At 39.6% G+C, this 14,711-nt stretch overlaps 1 protein-coding gene across 6 annotated transcripts; it reads right to left on the bottom strand.

The window, feature by feature from the left end:
• Positions 1–1,082: 1,082 nt before the first annotated feature.
• On the bottom strand, positions 1,083–12,771 carry LOC103720282. Of its 6 annotated transcripts, XR_005507571.1 has the most exons (7): positions 12,497–12,771; positions 9,725–9,867; positions 4,328–4,504; positions 3,915–4,058; positions 3,673–3,818; positions 1,799–1,870; positions 1,399–1,683 (listed from the first exon to the last, which is right to left on the bottom strand). XR_005507571.1 is itself a non-coding variant. In XM_008809905.4 (6 exons), the coding sequence occupies exons 2-5, from the start codon at positions 9,855–9,857 to the stop codon at positions 3,682–3,684; spliced, it is 591 nt and encodes a 196-aa protein (XP_008808127.1). In that variant the 5' UTR covers positions 9,858–9,900; positions 12,497–12,769; the 3' UTR covers positions 1,083–1,317; positions 3,673–3,681. The 6 variants fall into 6 exon arrangements, 5 of the variants coding, with proteins under 5 accessions (XP_008808127.1, XP_008808130.1, XP_008808128.1 ...); XM_008809905.4 differs by lacking the exons at positions 1,399–1,683; positions 1,799–1,870 and adding an exon at positions 1,083–1,317 and having other exon boundaries at positions 9,725–9,900; positions 12,497–12,769; XM_008809908.4 differs by lacking the exons at positions 1,399–1,683; positions 1,799–1,870 and adding an exon at positions 1,083–1,317 and having other exon boundaries at positions 12,497–12,769.
• Positions 12,772–14,711: the final 1,940 nt, after the last annotated feature.

Raw genomic sequence — 14,711 nt, 5'->3', positions numbered from 1 at the left:
TCTTACAATTCACATAGATTAAATTGATCATACAACTATAAGTTAATTAGGATCCAATTGCGTCACTAAAGCCCATATAATAATTGGCTCTAAGCTTAAGTTTGTCCACTGTCATTACTTATAATTACCTAGAGTTTTAAGTAAGTAACATCTTATCATTCCGCTACATTCATTTAAAGTAAAAAAATAAGAAACACAATTTTAGAAACCCAATTCACCCCCCCTCTTGGTTGTCATCTTGGGCAACAATAATACCATGGACGGAGGTTACCTTTGCCATCACAAACCCATCACCCATGAGTAACCAAACACCAATGATAGAGATATTGCTACATCATGGACCTTATAGCCATGAGGGAGGCAACAAATCAAAATCTCTCACGTAGCTAAAAACAGGCGGCTGAGAGGGGGAGATATGGGTTCTCACCATACATGGAGGAAAAAAGGAGAGAAAACACAAAGGTGAATGGAAAAGGAAAGAAAAGAGAGAGGAGAGAGAGAGAGAGAGAAAAGAGAGAGAGAGAGAAGGGGGGGAAGAAGGGAGGGAGGGAGGGAAGCACAAAAGTGAAAGGGACTGAGCCCTTAAGGAACCAGATGGAGAGGCAGGGAGGGAGGGAGGATGGGGGGACCATAGAGAAAGAGAGGGCGAGGGGGCCAAGACTTAGAGAGCGGAATTGCAGAAGCCCACGAGAGGGAAGAAGAGGATTGGGGATCAAAACAGAGAGAAGAGAGAGAGAGAGAGAGAGAGAGAGAGAGAGAGAGAGAGAAGGAATTCAAGGCCTATGGGCCAGAAAGAGATGGAAGGAGAGGGAGAGGGAGGAGGAGAAGAGGTGGTGGCCGAAATGCAGGGGGAGAAGGGGGGTGGTTCCCTAGCCAGGAGGCCAAGGAGCCTAAGGGGTAAAGCTAGATTCTCCCTAGATTTAAATTTCAAAACATAGAGTGATTATAAATTGCACCAGCAAGTAGGTTGAATACCCAAAAAAATAAGCATATGGCACGAATAAGAATTGAAATCAAAGAAATCTGTTAATAAAAATGTGGATATCTATCTGTTAGCGGTCACAAGGATTGAATGCGGCCTATGAATTCCAAGAACAGTACTAGATCTTCTACATTTCAAATTATATATTAACTTCACAATCCTTAAATGTTATGATAGTATATATTAGTTGAAGATTTCACGCTTCAAGAACACCAGTGTCAATACATTGTCAATTACAAATTTAGGTGATGGATAGAAAAGGAGATCCAGTGCTAATAAATGCAAACCCTGATGTAATTCTGGAAGCCTGATTTGGAGCAACTTTGGCCCAAAATCTGGGAATGAAAATGGGGAAATCTGTCAATCATATGTAGATAAAACCCAAAAATGCAACAGTTTAGATATACAAGAAAAAATTCTGTGATGAATAACAGACCACATGTAAATTACTATAGCATATGAATGTATTAATTTTTTCTAAGCAACTTTGTGGTTCACATGTTAAAGGGTTTGTTAGTTGATATTGCTCACAGCATAGAACTCGCACAGAAAGTCACATGGAACTACAAGCATTTGTAGAGATAAAGCCCAACACCGTGGAGAATAACATATGCCAGATACAGTCACTCAAGTTCATACTGTCTTTGATTAAATATTACATTGAGTGGATAGCTATGACTTGATACTTGAATCATACACTCCTGCAAACCAGAAGATGGTTGGTTTTTATATTTAATAATTCACTAATGTATTACACCTGAAGTGTATTTTGAAAACAAAGCAAATTATACGGAATAACTTGTATATGGCCAATACCTGATACATAAAGTTGATTAAAGACATCATATACTCACTCTTAGAGCTCATGCCAAAATTTTAACTGCAGTTCTTTTGAAAAAGTAGTAAAATATTTCGTGAGTTTCCATGTTCACTGTAACATGTTTACATTTATTTGAAATTTGGGGCTATATCTAACTAAATGATACTTGTGAGAAACACAAAAGGTTGATGTTTGATTTCATAAGTTAGAATTTATTAGCATGCACAACTTATGCTCTATCCTAATCATCATTGTGTTCATAATCAGAAGAATAAATTTTATTCATGCCTTCGGTGCTTGAGAACCAGCTGGCCAAATATGTTTGGCAATTCCTGCTTTATATATTGCATATGATAAAAAGACGAGTGTAAGAATGTGACTATAGCCCAACACTACACGTTGGGAGGTTATATTGGCGCTGATTCCCTTGCATAAAACAATCACTAATCAGATCGAGGATTGAAACAGATGTTAATGATCTTATTTAAGCTGCCTTATGACTTAAAGTGGCATCAGACTGTGCATGACCAATTTGAGAGAACATGTATAGTGGTTTGCTACACACTGCGCTCAAAGAGGTTCTCTGATGTTCAATATAACCTCTTTCCAGTTATGGAATAATAAATAACAACATAAGCAATATTATGTCTAACCAACATTGGTATATATCAATGGAATATGATAGAAACTTTTAAAAATGTCATTGTTTATATACAAAAATATTTGAGAAGGTTTAATACATGCTTAGTTCTTTTACCCCACTTCTACAAACCTCCAAGGAAAAAAGACCTTAAACATCCACATGTATGTTCAGTCAATTTATGCTACAATTTATCTTCACCATTCCATTCCCATTTCACAATGAATGTTTTTCAGAATGACCCTCAACTTAATCTAGACTGGTGATCTTTCAACCGATCAGGGAAGTTCTTAGAACAAATGTTTCCAGTGAGATACTATCAGTAGAACTATTGTACAAAAGGACTCAATCCAACAGATCTCAAGATACTTTCCTACAATGGGTTTTATTTTAAAATAATTGTTATAGTATTAATGTGCATATTACTGCCCTGATTGTCAAGGTCTGTCTCTCTCATGTTCAAGTTTATCTTAAATTATGAGGAGATCTGGGACTTTTTTGTTAACGGGAAGAAACTAAAATTTCTGCACTTAATGCCAGTGCTCTGAGTTATTTCTATTAGTAGAACATTCCATAATAGTGTGAAAAGGCTACCAATTAAAAGTTATATGGCTTGGCAGAGGGCAACAACATATTTATATAATATTCTCTCATCAAATATAATGATAGAGTATAAATACCAAACAAAAGGACATATATCAAAGGAGGGAGGAAGAAAAAGCTTCAAACCATGGAATGCCGTACCGGCCCGTACCGGCCGGTACGGGCCGGTACGTACCGGTCCGGACCTAGACCGGTACCGGAACGGATAAAAAACCGGTATTTCCCGGTTTTTTATCCGAACCGGCCGGTACGCATAAAAAACCGGTATTTCCCGGTTTTTTATCCGAACCGGCCGGTACGGGTGCGTACCGCCGGTTCGGGCCCGTACCGGCCGGTTCGGAGCCCGTACCGGCCGGTACGGGCCTCGTACCGGTGCGAACGCGGCCGGTTCGCACCGGTACGATTTTTTTTTTTTTTTTTAGAACCACAGCGCCGCGCGCTGTGGTTTTTGAAACCACCGGTACCGGGCCGGTACGGACCGGACCGGACCGGTACCACGTACCGGTCCGGCCGGCCACCGGTACGCCCGACCAGTACCGGTACGGCGGACCTTGGCTTCAAACAATCAGAAAAGGTTTAAAATGCAGAAACAACATATAAGGAAGCAAACCAAATAAATTTGTGTACCTTGGTTAGCTACATTGTTTCATTTATTCCTTGAAAGCAGTACTCAGCACATTTGTGGTAGGGATTGGATGCTTTAACACACTTGGGGTGCACATCCCTTCTCTCTAGCATGTTCAAACCATCTTTCTTTTGTCCTCCAACCACAACTGCAGCAACAGTAATATTAGATCATACCGAATAAAAAACTTAATAATTAAACGAGAAATTGCAAGGAGGAAGACCATTTTGAGAATGAAGCGTACCTGGCTTGCCTGTCTTTGCCCGCTCCTTTTCATGCATTTTTTGGAAGCAGTAATCAGCGCAGATATGATAAGGGTTGGATGCATTTATACATTTCGGGTCAACCTTCCTGTTCTGTCCCATGTCAAAACCTTCCTTGTTGTCCACTATAATCATAGCATGCAAAAGATATCAGAACAAACTCAAATTTCAAATGTGCAACTAAATAAAGCAATGAATATGGGCTGGAGTTTTAAATTTGCATGTATAACTAAAACTGAAGGAAGCGCAGCAAGGAAGGATGTAATCAAGCTCTCCTGTAGAATATAATCGAAATTCCAATTATAAAAGGATGGAGCTAAGTCTTCAGTCTTTCTGATTACTTTAGAAACATCAAAGAGAAGAGAAAAAAAGGGAAAGAGATTTAGAAGTGGACCTGATCTGCCTCCCCCGGTTTGTTTCCTTGTGGCTTCAGTGGTTCTTTTATTAGAGCAATACTCAGCGCATATGTGGTAAGGATTGGAAGCATTGACACAAAGAGGATCCACATTCCCTCTTACTCCACTGGCCATGATTCCTTGCTCCTGGTCCTTCCTTCTTTCTCCATTTTGAACTGCAAATGCCACAAAATAATCAAGAAAATGAAATTTTAGAAAAGCAAAAGAGAAAAAGAGAAAATTTCAGAAAAGGGGTTAGAAAAAAGGTAGGAGCCTAATTTTGACTCCTAGATCATCTTGCTAGGATTGGCTTTGGGGCTGCATCTATGGATGTAGTAGTCAGCATAGACCTGCTAGGGATTGGAGGCACTAACACAATCTAGATGCACCCTTTGCTCCCTCTCCATCCTCCATCTCTTTCTTGTTCTTGGATGGGGAAGAGAGAGACCAAACGTAGGGTCAGAGATCTATTACCAACAAAACATCAAATGGTTGGTGGTTGATTCTCAAGAGGATGGGGAGCTTTATGACAAAAGGAGTGGGAAGCTAGAAAGGAAGTCCTAGGATGAAGGAATGGATAGGGTTAGAATCTAAAAAATGTGGGCAAATCCAGGAGGAGATCAAAAGGAATGTAATAGGGAGAAAGGAGAAGACAGGGACGTGAAGTATGGAAGTTGTAATTGTAGGTTGTGTTCTGTAATTGTGGTCTTCTACAAAGAAAGAACCCAGCTGGCCAACCCTGGGAGTAAAATTTTCTTTCAATTTCCACAAACGAACACCGACTAGAGTCAATTGAAAAACATGACTTTAATTGTTAAGCCTAGGGAAGTACGGATGTGTCATGGACTCACAGTCTACTAGATTAAGCTATTAGGACTTAGGAGGAGGACCATCTCAGGCTCATAAACCCATGTGGTACCAGTTTATTAGTCAATATATGACTATAATAATCTTCCCCACTCAACCTCATGATGCCCTTGTCATGGTTGGCTCTTACTGGAGAGAGGAGGCCCCACCCATAGCCCGGATCCTACTTGACTCTAGTATCTCCCAGTGAAGGGCCCATACGACTAATAAAGGTTGTGACGCACAATGGACCTAGCTCTAGTACAAACTATCACGAGCTTGGAATTTTTTTAAGCACCCATGCAGCACTTAGAAGCTTTGTTTGACTGCAATTATCTCTAAGTCAGCCTATTACCATTGCCTCTCAAGCTAGAGCTCTCAGAAGAGGGAGGAAAGAAGTACACAAGAGAGGGTTTCAAAGAACGAAGAGTAGTATTCGACTAGAGATATTTTACAACTCTCTGCTTGGGGTAGTCTGGCCAATGAGACCTCTCCCCAAATTTTTATAGGCACTACCGACTACAATGAATGGTTAAGATATGTACAAGTATCATAATTTCAAGAGTTAGGACCCCTTTAGCTCTTTCCATAAGAGCCTGAAAAACATCTTGCCTTCCTTCCAAATCAATAAGCTTCTATAGAATTCTGCAAGCGCAATCTCATTGGGCTCCTTTCATCAGAGTCGGTGCACCCAATGTTGCACGGAAGGCAATTTACTATCGCTGTCTTATAATTTTTTCGAGTACTCGTGCAACACTCAGAAGTTTGGCTTGACTAGAATCACCTCTATGTCAACCTATTTCCCTAGCCTCTCAAGATAAAACATTCAGGAGAGGGAGAAGGGAAGCATACAAGAGAGAAAGGGTGAGCTTAGGAGAATGGAGAATAGTATTCCACTAGAGAACTCTTACAATTCTTCACTTAGGTGGTGTAGCTAATGAGGCTCTCCCTTTTTTATAAGCACTATCAGCTACAACAAATGGTTAGGATATGTACAAGTGTCACAATTTCAAGGTTTAGAATCCCTCTATCTCTTTACATAAGGGCTCGAAAAAATATCATGCATTCCTGCAACATTAGTTGGTTCTCAAGAATTCCGCAAGCTCAATCACATTAAAGGAGATCCATGAGAACATGTTGAACATCACCGACTCCGTGGGGGAAGCTCAACGTCAAGAGAATCTCCCATTCCAAGCCCGAATTTTGGAGGCCTTGACCAACCTTCAAGTTCAATTCAAAGAGATGAAGAAGAGCGTGGAGAAGACTAAGGCTGATTGGGCCATGTGCAAAAGGGTCATGGCTAGTGGGATCATTGATGCTTCTATTGCATGTTTTGCTCGAAGGGTCAAAGCTCCCAAACCTAAGGTCTACGATGGCAAGAAGGATGCCAAGAAGATTGATTACTTCTTATGGTACATGGAGAGATACTTTACGGCACTCAACATGGAGGATCAAAAGCTTGAGAATGGCTACTCTCTTTCTAGTTGATCTTGCTACCGTGTAGTGGTGTAACAAACATGCCAAGATGGAGAAAGGTGCTTTCTCCCTTGACACTTGGGATGACCTAGAAAGAGAACTCAAGAAGCTCCAAATACTTGATATGGGTGAGGACTAGCTCTTCAACTTCGTGGATGGTCTCAAGCCATAGACTGGCACCGAGCTACACAGGTGTGGCATGAGAGACATCTCAATTGCTCTAATGATTGCAGAGACTTCGGTAGAGTTAGAAAGACCGAGTCTTTCAAACTTAGAAGTCCAAAGGGTGATCATGCCAAAGGTGGGGGAGAAAAATGGTCCAAACCATCTCACAGCAAGGAAGACCATCCGAAGGGTGAACACCCAAAGAGTCGAGGCAAGCTACCAAAGGGCAAGAAAGTGTACAAGGAGAGGAAGACCCGAGGCAACTTCTTCCTATGTGATGGTCCACATTAGGTTAGGGACTACCCAAAAAGGGGAGCACTTAAATGAAATGACCAAGGAGCATGATAGCCAGGAGGGTGCTCAGATGAGCTGTCTTCGACTCCACAATGCCTTAAAGGCTAGTCTAGTGCCCAAAGCTATAGGAGATAGGACCTTGATGTATGTCGAGGCCTGCATCAACGGCATGTCCACCCATGTGATGGTTGTAAGGGGTACGATGCACTTCATCTAGCCAGATGAGGCAAAGCGGGCTTAGGCTCAAGGTGAATCCAAAATAGCTCCTCCGAGCATCCTCAAATCCTACAACAAGGAGGCAGAATGCATATTGGCAGACCGTATGGTGTGACAGAGTGGTATACCTCCTACTCGAAAACATTTGGTGAAATGGGGAGGATTGCCCGATAGTGAAATAAGTTGGGAACCCGCCGAAATATTGTGACAGTTTCAAGAGCTAGACCAAGAATTTCATGACGGCATGACAAGGGCGTCGCTGACTTAGGTGGGGGAGATTGTCAAAGGTTCAAGTCTTCCATGCAAGATTAGGTGCACCAACTCTCTATTGAAAGGAGCCCAATGAGATTAAGCTTGAAAAATTCACTAGAAGCCTACTGGTTCGAAAGGAAGGAAAGATATTTTTCTAGGATCTTATGGAAAGAGCAAGCGAGATCCTAAGCATTGAAATTGTGACACTTATACATATCCTAACCATTCATTATAGTTGGTAGTGCCTATAAAAACGGGGGAAGCCTCATTTGCCAAACCACCCAAGTAGAGAGTTGTAAGAGTTCTCTGGTGAAGTACTACTCTATATTCTACCAAGCTCTCTATCTCTCTCTTGTGTGCTTCTCTTCTCCCTCTCTTGAGAGCTCTAGCTTGAGAGGGTAGGGTAATAGGCTAACTTAGAGCCAATTGCGGTCAAGCAAAGATTCTAAGTGCTACATGGGTGGTAGAAGAAATTCAAAGACTATGACAGATGGATCTCCTCCACTCCTGTCCTATCGAGTGTGCAGAAACCATGGCCCATGAGATCTGTAAATGGGCAAGCATCAATCTGCTGCTTGGCTAGCTAGTTTCAAACATGATTCCCAAAGTTATACGGCATCACCTTCTGGATCAATAGATAATATAAGGTGCATAAAATGTGATATTCATCACCTTCTGCATCACCTTCTGGCCAGCTACATTTGATTTGTCAAGATCACAATAACGAAAGAATAATGCTAGTGGCTATTCATATAGTTTGACAATTAGAATCATGATGATTATGATCATGAGGAGAAGGAAGAGGATGACGTGGAGATGATGGAGGTAGAGACAATGGTGGTTGACAGGGACTGGTTGAAATTTTATGGTTAGACTTAAGGCAGCCTTCTTTTGGAGTGAAATAGCCGTTCAATGTATACAAGGAGGGTAATTTCCTGTTCAGAGAAGGGAACCTAGCTCTTTTAAAATACCCACTATCATGAATATATAATACCAAAAGTACTGTATGGAGTTAACTATTTATTGTGAAGCTTCAATAATATGCTCCTCACTTCAGTAAATGCGCCTGATTTTATTTAATCTCTATCCACAGAACAAGAGCACTACACCCAAAAAGGTGCAACTGTCTCAATTACACATAAAATAAAAATGATGGGAAAAGAAAATTTGGGTCCCAAGCATTTTCTAAGCTCATGGGATCCAAATTTCTATAATCATACACATGCTTTATTGCATCACTATCAACATACATTATTCGGCTACCCATGGTAATGCATTGGTTTATCTCTCAACCTAGTCCAGTCCTCATGCTTTACAAGAAGTCTTGGACTAAAACCTAGATTGAACTTTGTTTTCCTCCTATCCTTTCTCACCAAGCTAATTATAAGGTTTCTAATTAATCTATGATTTCCCCCCCTCATTAATTTGTTTTAGAAAATTCTATGATTTCTTTGTTATATGTATATCATTTCCAGTTTTTCTACTTTGCCTAATGGGTTCTTCTATGTTATTTGTTGGATGTATTGCTTTGGTTCAATCCATTAGTAACTAGCCTTTTGGTCCGTTGAAGTTTGATATACAGTATTTGTCATTCATTTCTTCACAACAGTGCCTATTAGGCACCCTTTTGCACACATAAATAAGCACTAAGTGGATTGCAATTATTCTTATATCCAATTTTATTTTCTAACAAGAAATCTGGCACTTTATGCCAAAATTTGTTAAACTTTCTAATATTTTATAATAGCAATTCCTTTCCATGAATATCTTCATCTTCTGACTTCTTTTTGTTTGTTATTTAGTAAAGATTTATTGATTGTCTTCTTGATTCCATTTTTATGTTCAATAGGAACTGCACCTTTGACAAGATGAAGTTTGATGCTTCACAACAGTGTTTCATAACACCACCAACAATGATAACAAGCTTGTCACTGCATTTCATAACAACAACACCAACAACTAACACATGACCTAACTCTTGAAAGCCAACTAAGATTGCAAAAGCGTTGTAAATGAACTAGGCAATTATCATCATCTAGGAGAAGAAAAATCCAATCACAAGAGCGAGTAACCATAGGGGCTTGAGGAAAAGAATCTGCAAACACAGGGGCATAAAGGGGCGTAAAGAAAAGAAGCAAGAAAGAAACCTGATCGATCCCTTCTCTTGTTCGGATCCTTGGCATCGCCAATCTTTTTGAAGCAGATCTCGGTGCACTGGTGATATGGATTGGATGAGTTGACGCAATCGGGATGCACCCTCTCTTCTTCCCTCGTCGCCATGACCCCTACCCTGTCCCAATTCCCCTGATGAGAGAGATGATATCTAGTAGTTGAAGAGGGCCCCAACCGAGCAAGACGAGAAGAGGGGATCAGATTCCAACAAAACTCCGGCAGATGCCGACACGGTATATTTTTATAAATCTAGATTGGCTCTGCTGTCAAGGCCAGAGGGGGAGGCAAGGGGGAAAGGCGGAACGGCAACGGTAGCGGATAGGTGGAGGAGCCACGGGTCAGGTGCAGAGGGAGGAGAGAGATGGCCCTGATCACAGCCGTATTCCCCCTGCTGTCTTGCCTTGATGCTGCCGGCAAATTTAACTCTTTTGAAGTAATAAAATTTAAAAATAATAATAAAATTTAAAAAGAATTTTTTTTTGCATAAATATCCTTCTAAATATCAAATTTGATATAAATACCCTTAAAATTTGATATTTGCATGTATACCCTCGTAAAATACTTGTTTTGCTATTTTACCCTATTTTATCCTTATTTTTGTATATGTACCCATGCCATCTAGCGCCATAAAAAAATTAACAGTCTCAAATTAAAATGACTAAAATGTTCTGAATGGGTAGAAGTGCCAAAAAAAGATATATTTATAAGGGTATACTAGCAGATAGCAGTTTACGAGGATATTCATGAAATTTTGCATATTTAGGAGGATATATATGTTAAAAAAAAAATAGTACACGGTGAAGAAGTAAAGTAAAGATTTATCATCGTAAAGTTTGCGATCCTAATAAGAACTGAAAGTACTGCTTCCAAACACTCGACCTTGTCTTCCTTCTCCACTGGTTCTGCTATCCCATTCTCTATTCGACGTTGTTTCTTGATTGCTTCAACAACATCCTTCATCCTTTGGGTCATCCTTGCTACCCATTCTAGTCTATTTTAGACTAAGGTGTGGACCCATTTTAGCAGACATATGTAAGTCATATGACAACTTAAGTAATTTGACGACATGGAAGATATTAGTTAATAAATTTAAGGAGCACTAAACCAATCGACTAGATGTTCTAGATGTAAAGAGGAAATCAGGATTGGGTGGCTAGGATTGATGATGGCGACTAAGATCGGAAAAAACACTTGGTCGGACACATCTAATTCCTCCCTATCAAGCCGTACACCAATCCTTCTCTCTTCTTTCCTTTTGAGCATACCAACACCTCTCCTTTCTTTTTTCCATATGGACTTGAAGGAACCCACCTTTTCCTTCTTCAGCCAACACCTAATCCTCCACTTCTTTTCTAATTCTTATGCTAGTTGTTCCCTTCCTTGCCATATTAGGGTATTCTAATCATCTAGGAACCTAGAAAGCTATTTATGAGGGTCAGTGCTCGGAGAAAATCAGATTTGGTTGGTGTTTCATCTACAAGCTGCTCGAGCCCTTCACATGCTTGTCCAAGGAGGATCCAAAGACCGAGACATCTATTGTTGGTTGTTTCTCCATGACATTTTTGCCAACTTCCTCGTTTCCCAGTTATTCCTCTTCAAAACAATTTCTGAGTCTTCTCTTAGATCTAGTTTGTTAGTCCTTGATTTGGTGTCACTATCAGCTTATTGTGATCAGTATATGAGATTATTATCTGCTAATTTTTGTTGAATTATAATTGTTTATTATTGTTTAGATATTTCTAGTTTGATTACGATGCATGTTGTTGTCATCTTAATTTGTTTTCAGTTTGTAAATGATTCTTTTATTGCTCTTCTGAAATTTGATTTCAATCTCTGCATAACAAAATTCTCCAAAGGTATGTTTGGTTGTAGAGAGCTGAACTTTAGAATATGAATGGGAATGAGTGACTTTCATTTCATTTGGTTGGGGAGAGTCCCATTCCTATTTCGATTATGGGGGAAAATGAAAATGCCCCAATCCTCCAAATGAAATGAGAGGAAGAATGGATTCTCAACCACAAATTCATGCTACAACAAGGAAGAAGATTTTCAAGAATACAAGAAGCCCAAAGCACATAATCCTAGCCAAAGAAAGATCCTGAAAACATTAATCACGCACTTTCAAAAGGTAAGTTATCGATTTTTCCTTCCCGTTGAAGATTTGATTTCTATCAGCAATCATGATTGGAAGACTCCTAAGGCAAGATGACGGTGCAACCAACAGTAACAAATACAAGAGGAAGATGAGACATTGTTTACGGTACTACATTTTTTGCAACATCTCCATTTTCCATTTGGAGGAAAAAAAGCTTGAGATCAGAGCAGTATTTCTCCAATTTGGTTCATCAACGACGTATTCTAAGCCCTTGCTGCTAACCACGAAATATGTTGAGAATTAAAACAGCATCACAGAATGGACTCAAAGAAGATAAAAATCGTTAGGGTTAGTAATTAAATAAACTTCACTGAAATTTCAAAAAACAAAAATAAGAAAAAGAAAACAACGCATGACGCAGAGAAACGGCTTAGATGCTACATCCTCTTCTCTAATAAAGTAAGATTAGAATCTCAAATTGGAAACCTTGTCCCGTAGCTTTCGATCATCACCTGGGTTTCTAGGGTTAAAGCCTCCAAATCGAATCAGGCCACGTATCCAACAAGAGATTCGCATAGCAAGAAGACCAAAAACAGATTTTTTTTTAATTCAAGAAAAAATTGACAAAAACAGTAGAGAAGCTTCGGATTACCTTTCAGTCAATCGATTATGACCTGCTCTCTCTGTTTTCCACCACCACGCTCTCGGAAGTATGGTAGGGCGGTGGGAGATTATATCCAAACAGAACGTGATATGGATAAACAAAACTGTGGGCTGGGGCGGGCGTAATGCAGGACAGCGCGAGGGTGCGGCGCCTCAATCTCTCATTCTCCGTGGATAAGCGAAACGATAAGGATCGCTGGGCATTGACCGAAGACCATGGAAGGGATGACCGGGTGCGGCTCATCTGCCGCAGCTCACAGACAAGTTGGGCCTCCTCCCTATTGCCATTGGGTCTCACGGTCCAGCTGTTAGATAAAGCAGGCGATAAACGGCAATCCACGTCGTTCATCATATCTGTTAAAAAAAATAATTTAAAAAAAAAAGAATGGGAGAGAGGGGAGTAACCCCATGGGTTCCCCGCTCCCCTGCCTATCCCCCTGGGTGGGGGATCTTAACCCATCGTCTCAGTTCCTCCGTCATCGACATCTCTTCCGAGACACCATCCCCTCCCTGCCCTTCCTCGCCACCCTTTAGGATTCATAAAAATAGAGCATATAAATACAAAGGCAATGATTCACGAATTAAAACATTTTTCTTTCCAACTTTAGTAACACAAGAGACTTCATCAACTGGAGCCAAATTCAATCAGTACAAACTATCATATAAAATGACATTTCCAACCATACGAGAATTATAAAATAATTCAATCATTCCATTATAAAATTTAAAAAAAAAAATCTAGACTGATCAAGTTTTGACACAAATTAAATTCCGTCTCATCGTCATGACAGTGAGAGGAATTTTGGAAGCTTTGCTGGACCATGGCCAATGGAAATACCTTGTTTCAGGCTTTTAATGGAAAGAATTATTCCATGCTTTTTCTGTAACTTGATTTGGATCAATTATCTTTCTGACTTTGGGCCAAATCTCAATCATATTTCTAGCCTGTGACGGGGCAAACCAATAATGTCACACTTAGAGCCTGTGACGAGCAAACCAATATTGTCACAATTAAAGCCTGTGATGAGCAAACCAATATTATCACACTTAGAGCCTGTGACAGACAAAACAATAGTAATAAGACAGCCCAAAGTCAATGTTTATTTAATTAATTTCACATTAAGAGTATGATAGACAAGAAAAGGCTCTGTAACGGAAACTTTTAAGGCTTCCAATTTAGAACTTATGTGCATCATTTTCATAATGTACTCGCTAACTCCACAAGTACTATCATATTTCATATTTATAAATTTATCCATTAGGTCCCCAATTTCAGCCTTATCAGACTCAACAAATCTCTGTCCTATCGCATCCAAAAATTTTTTTTAGCATTGTCGTGGTCCAGTATAGCACCCATAATGGAATCAGATATAGAACACTTGATAATCTTCAAACATAGCATGTTAGATCTTTCCCACTTGACATACTCAGCCTCGTATTCGAGAGTGCTCTTATTTGTTAGTTTTGAAGGCGGCTCCTCCAAAGCAAAATCTAAACCCAAGAGATCCAATGCTATTTCTATGTCTCGTTCCATCTCACATAATTATTTCCAGTCAAGGTTTCAATAGCAGACAATTAGCTTGAAAGGGAAAAGGCATTCAAAACTGCGGAAACAATATTTTTATTTAATATCATCCAAATATGATGCATGCAATCAATGGATGACAACATATCTATCTAATTAACTTGGGTTATTAATTAGATAGTCTGTAATCAGGCTTGAAAAACATATAAGTCTAATTATGGTAAGAGCCTCGGTGCATCATTGTAGAGTCGCCTTTGGGCTAACAATACAACATGCTATAAAGTACTCTTAAAACATATCATGAAGCCAATTAACAAAATTACATCAACTTTCGAAACACCATCATCTTTGGGCAGAAGAATGATTCTAGGCCAATACAATCCCATTAATCACTTCATGACATTTTTCCAAATTATCATACACAATAACACCTTTGGGCAAGATATTGCAGGTAATAATCTGGAAAAATGCAATGCTACCCCTTTTTTTTTGAGAAAATTAGACAAATATCAGTGAGTGTGCTACTTTGGCGGCTACCACCCACTTCAATTTCAGAATATTCTCTTAATGGGAAAATAAGAATAGTCTTTATGCCCAACAAATTTGAATCACAAAAATAATGGTTTATGTGACAAAAACATAACCATCAAACATACTACAAACATAATCAAAAATACAT

This window comes from Phoenix dactylifera, unplaced genomic scaffold, assembly GCF_009389715.1.
Source record: "Phoenix dactylifera cultivar Barhee BC4 unplaced genomic scaffold, palm_55x_up_171113_PBpolish2nd_filt_p 000228F, whole genome shotgun sequence".
Lineage (NCBI taxonomy): Eukaryota > Viridiplantae > Streptophyta > Magnoliopsida > Arecales > Arecaceae > Phoenix > Phoenix dactylifera.
This window is presented reverse-complemented; position numbering and strand designations above follow the sequence as displayed.

Excerpts from the sequence above, each read along its gene's own strand:
- LOC103720282 (XM_039117456.1), bottom strand. The coding sequence starts at position 9,857 with ATGGCGACGAGGGAAGAAGAGAGGGTGCATCCCGATTGCGTCAACTCA. Across the intron at positions 4,505-9,724 it reads CAAGAGAAGGGATCGATCAG|TTCAAAATGGAGAAAGAAGG; the intron begins GTTTCTTTCTTG and ends TGGCATTTGCAG. Across the intron at positions 4,059-4,327 it reads AACCGGGGGAGGCAGATCAG|TGGACAACAAGGAAGGTTTT; the intron begins GTCCACTTCTAA and ends CTATGATTATAG.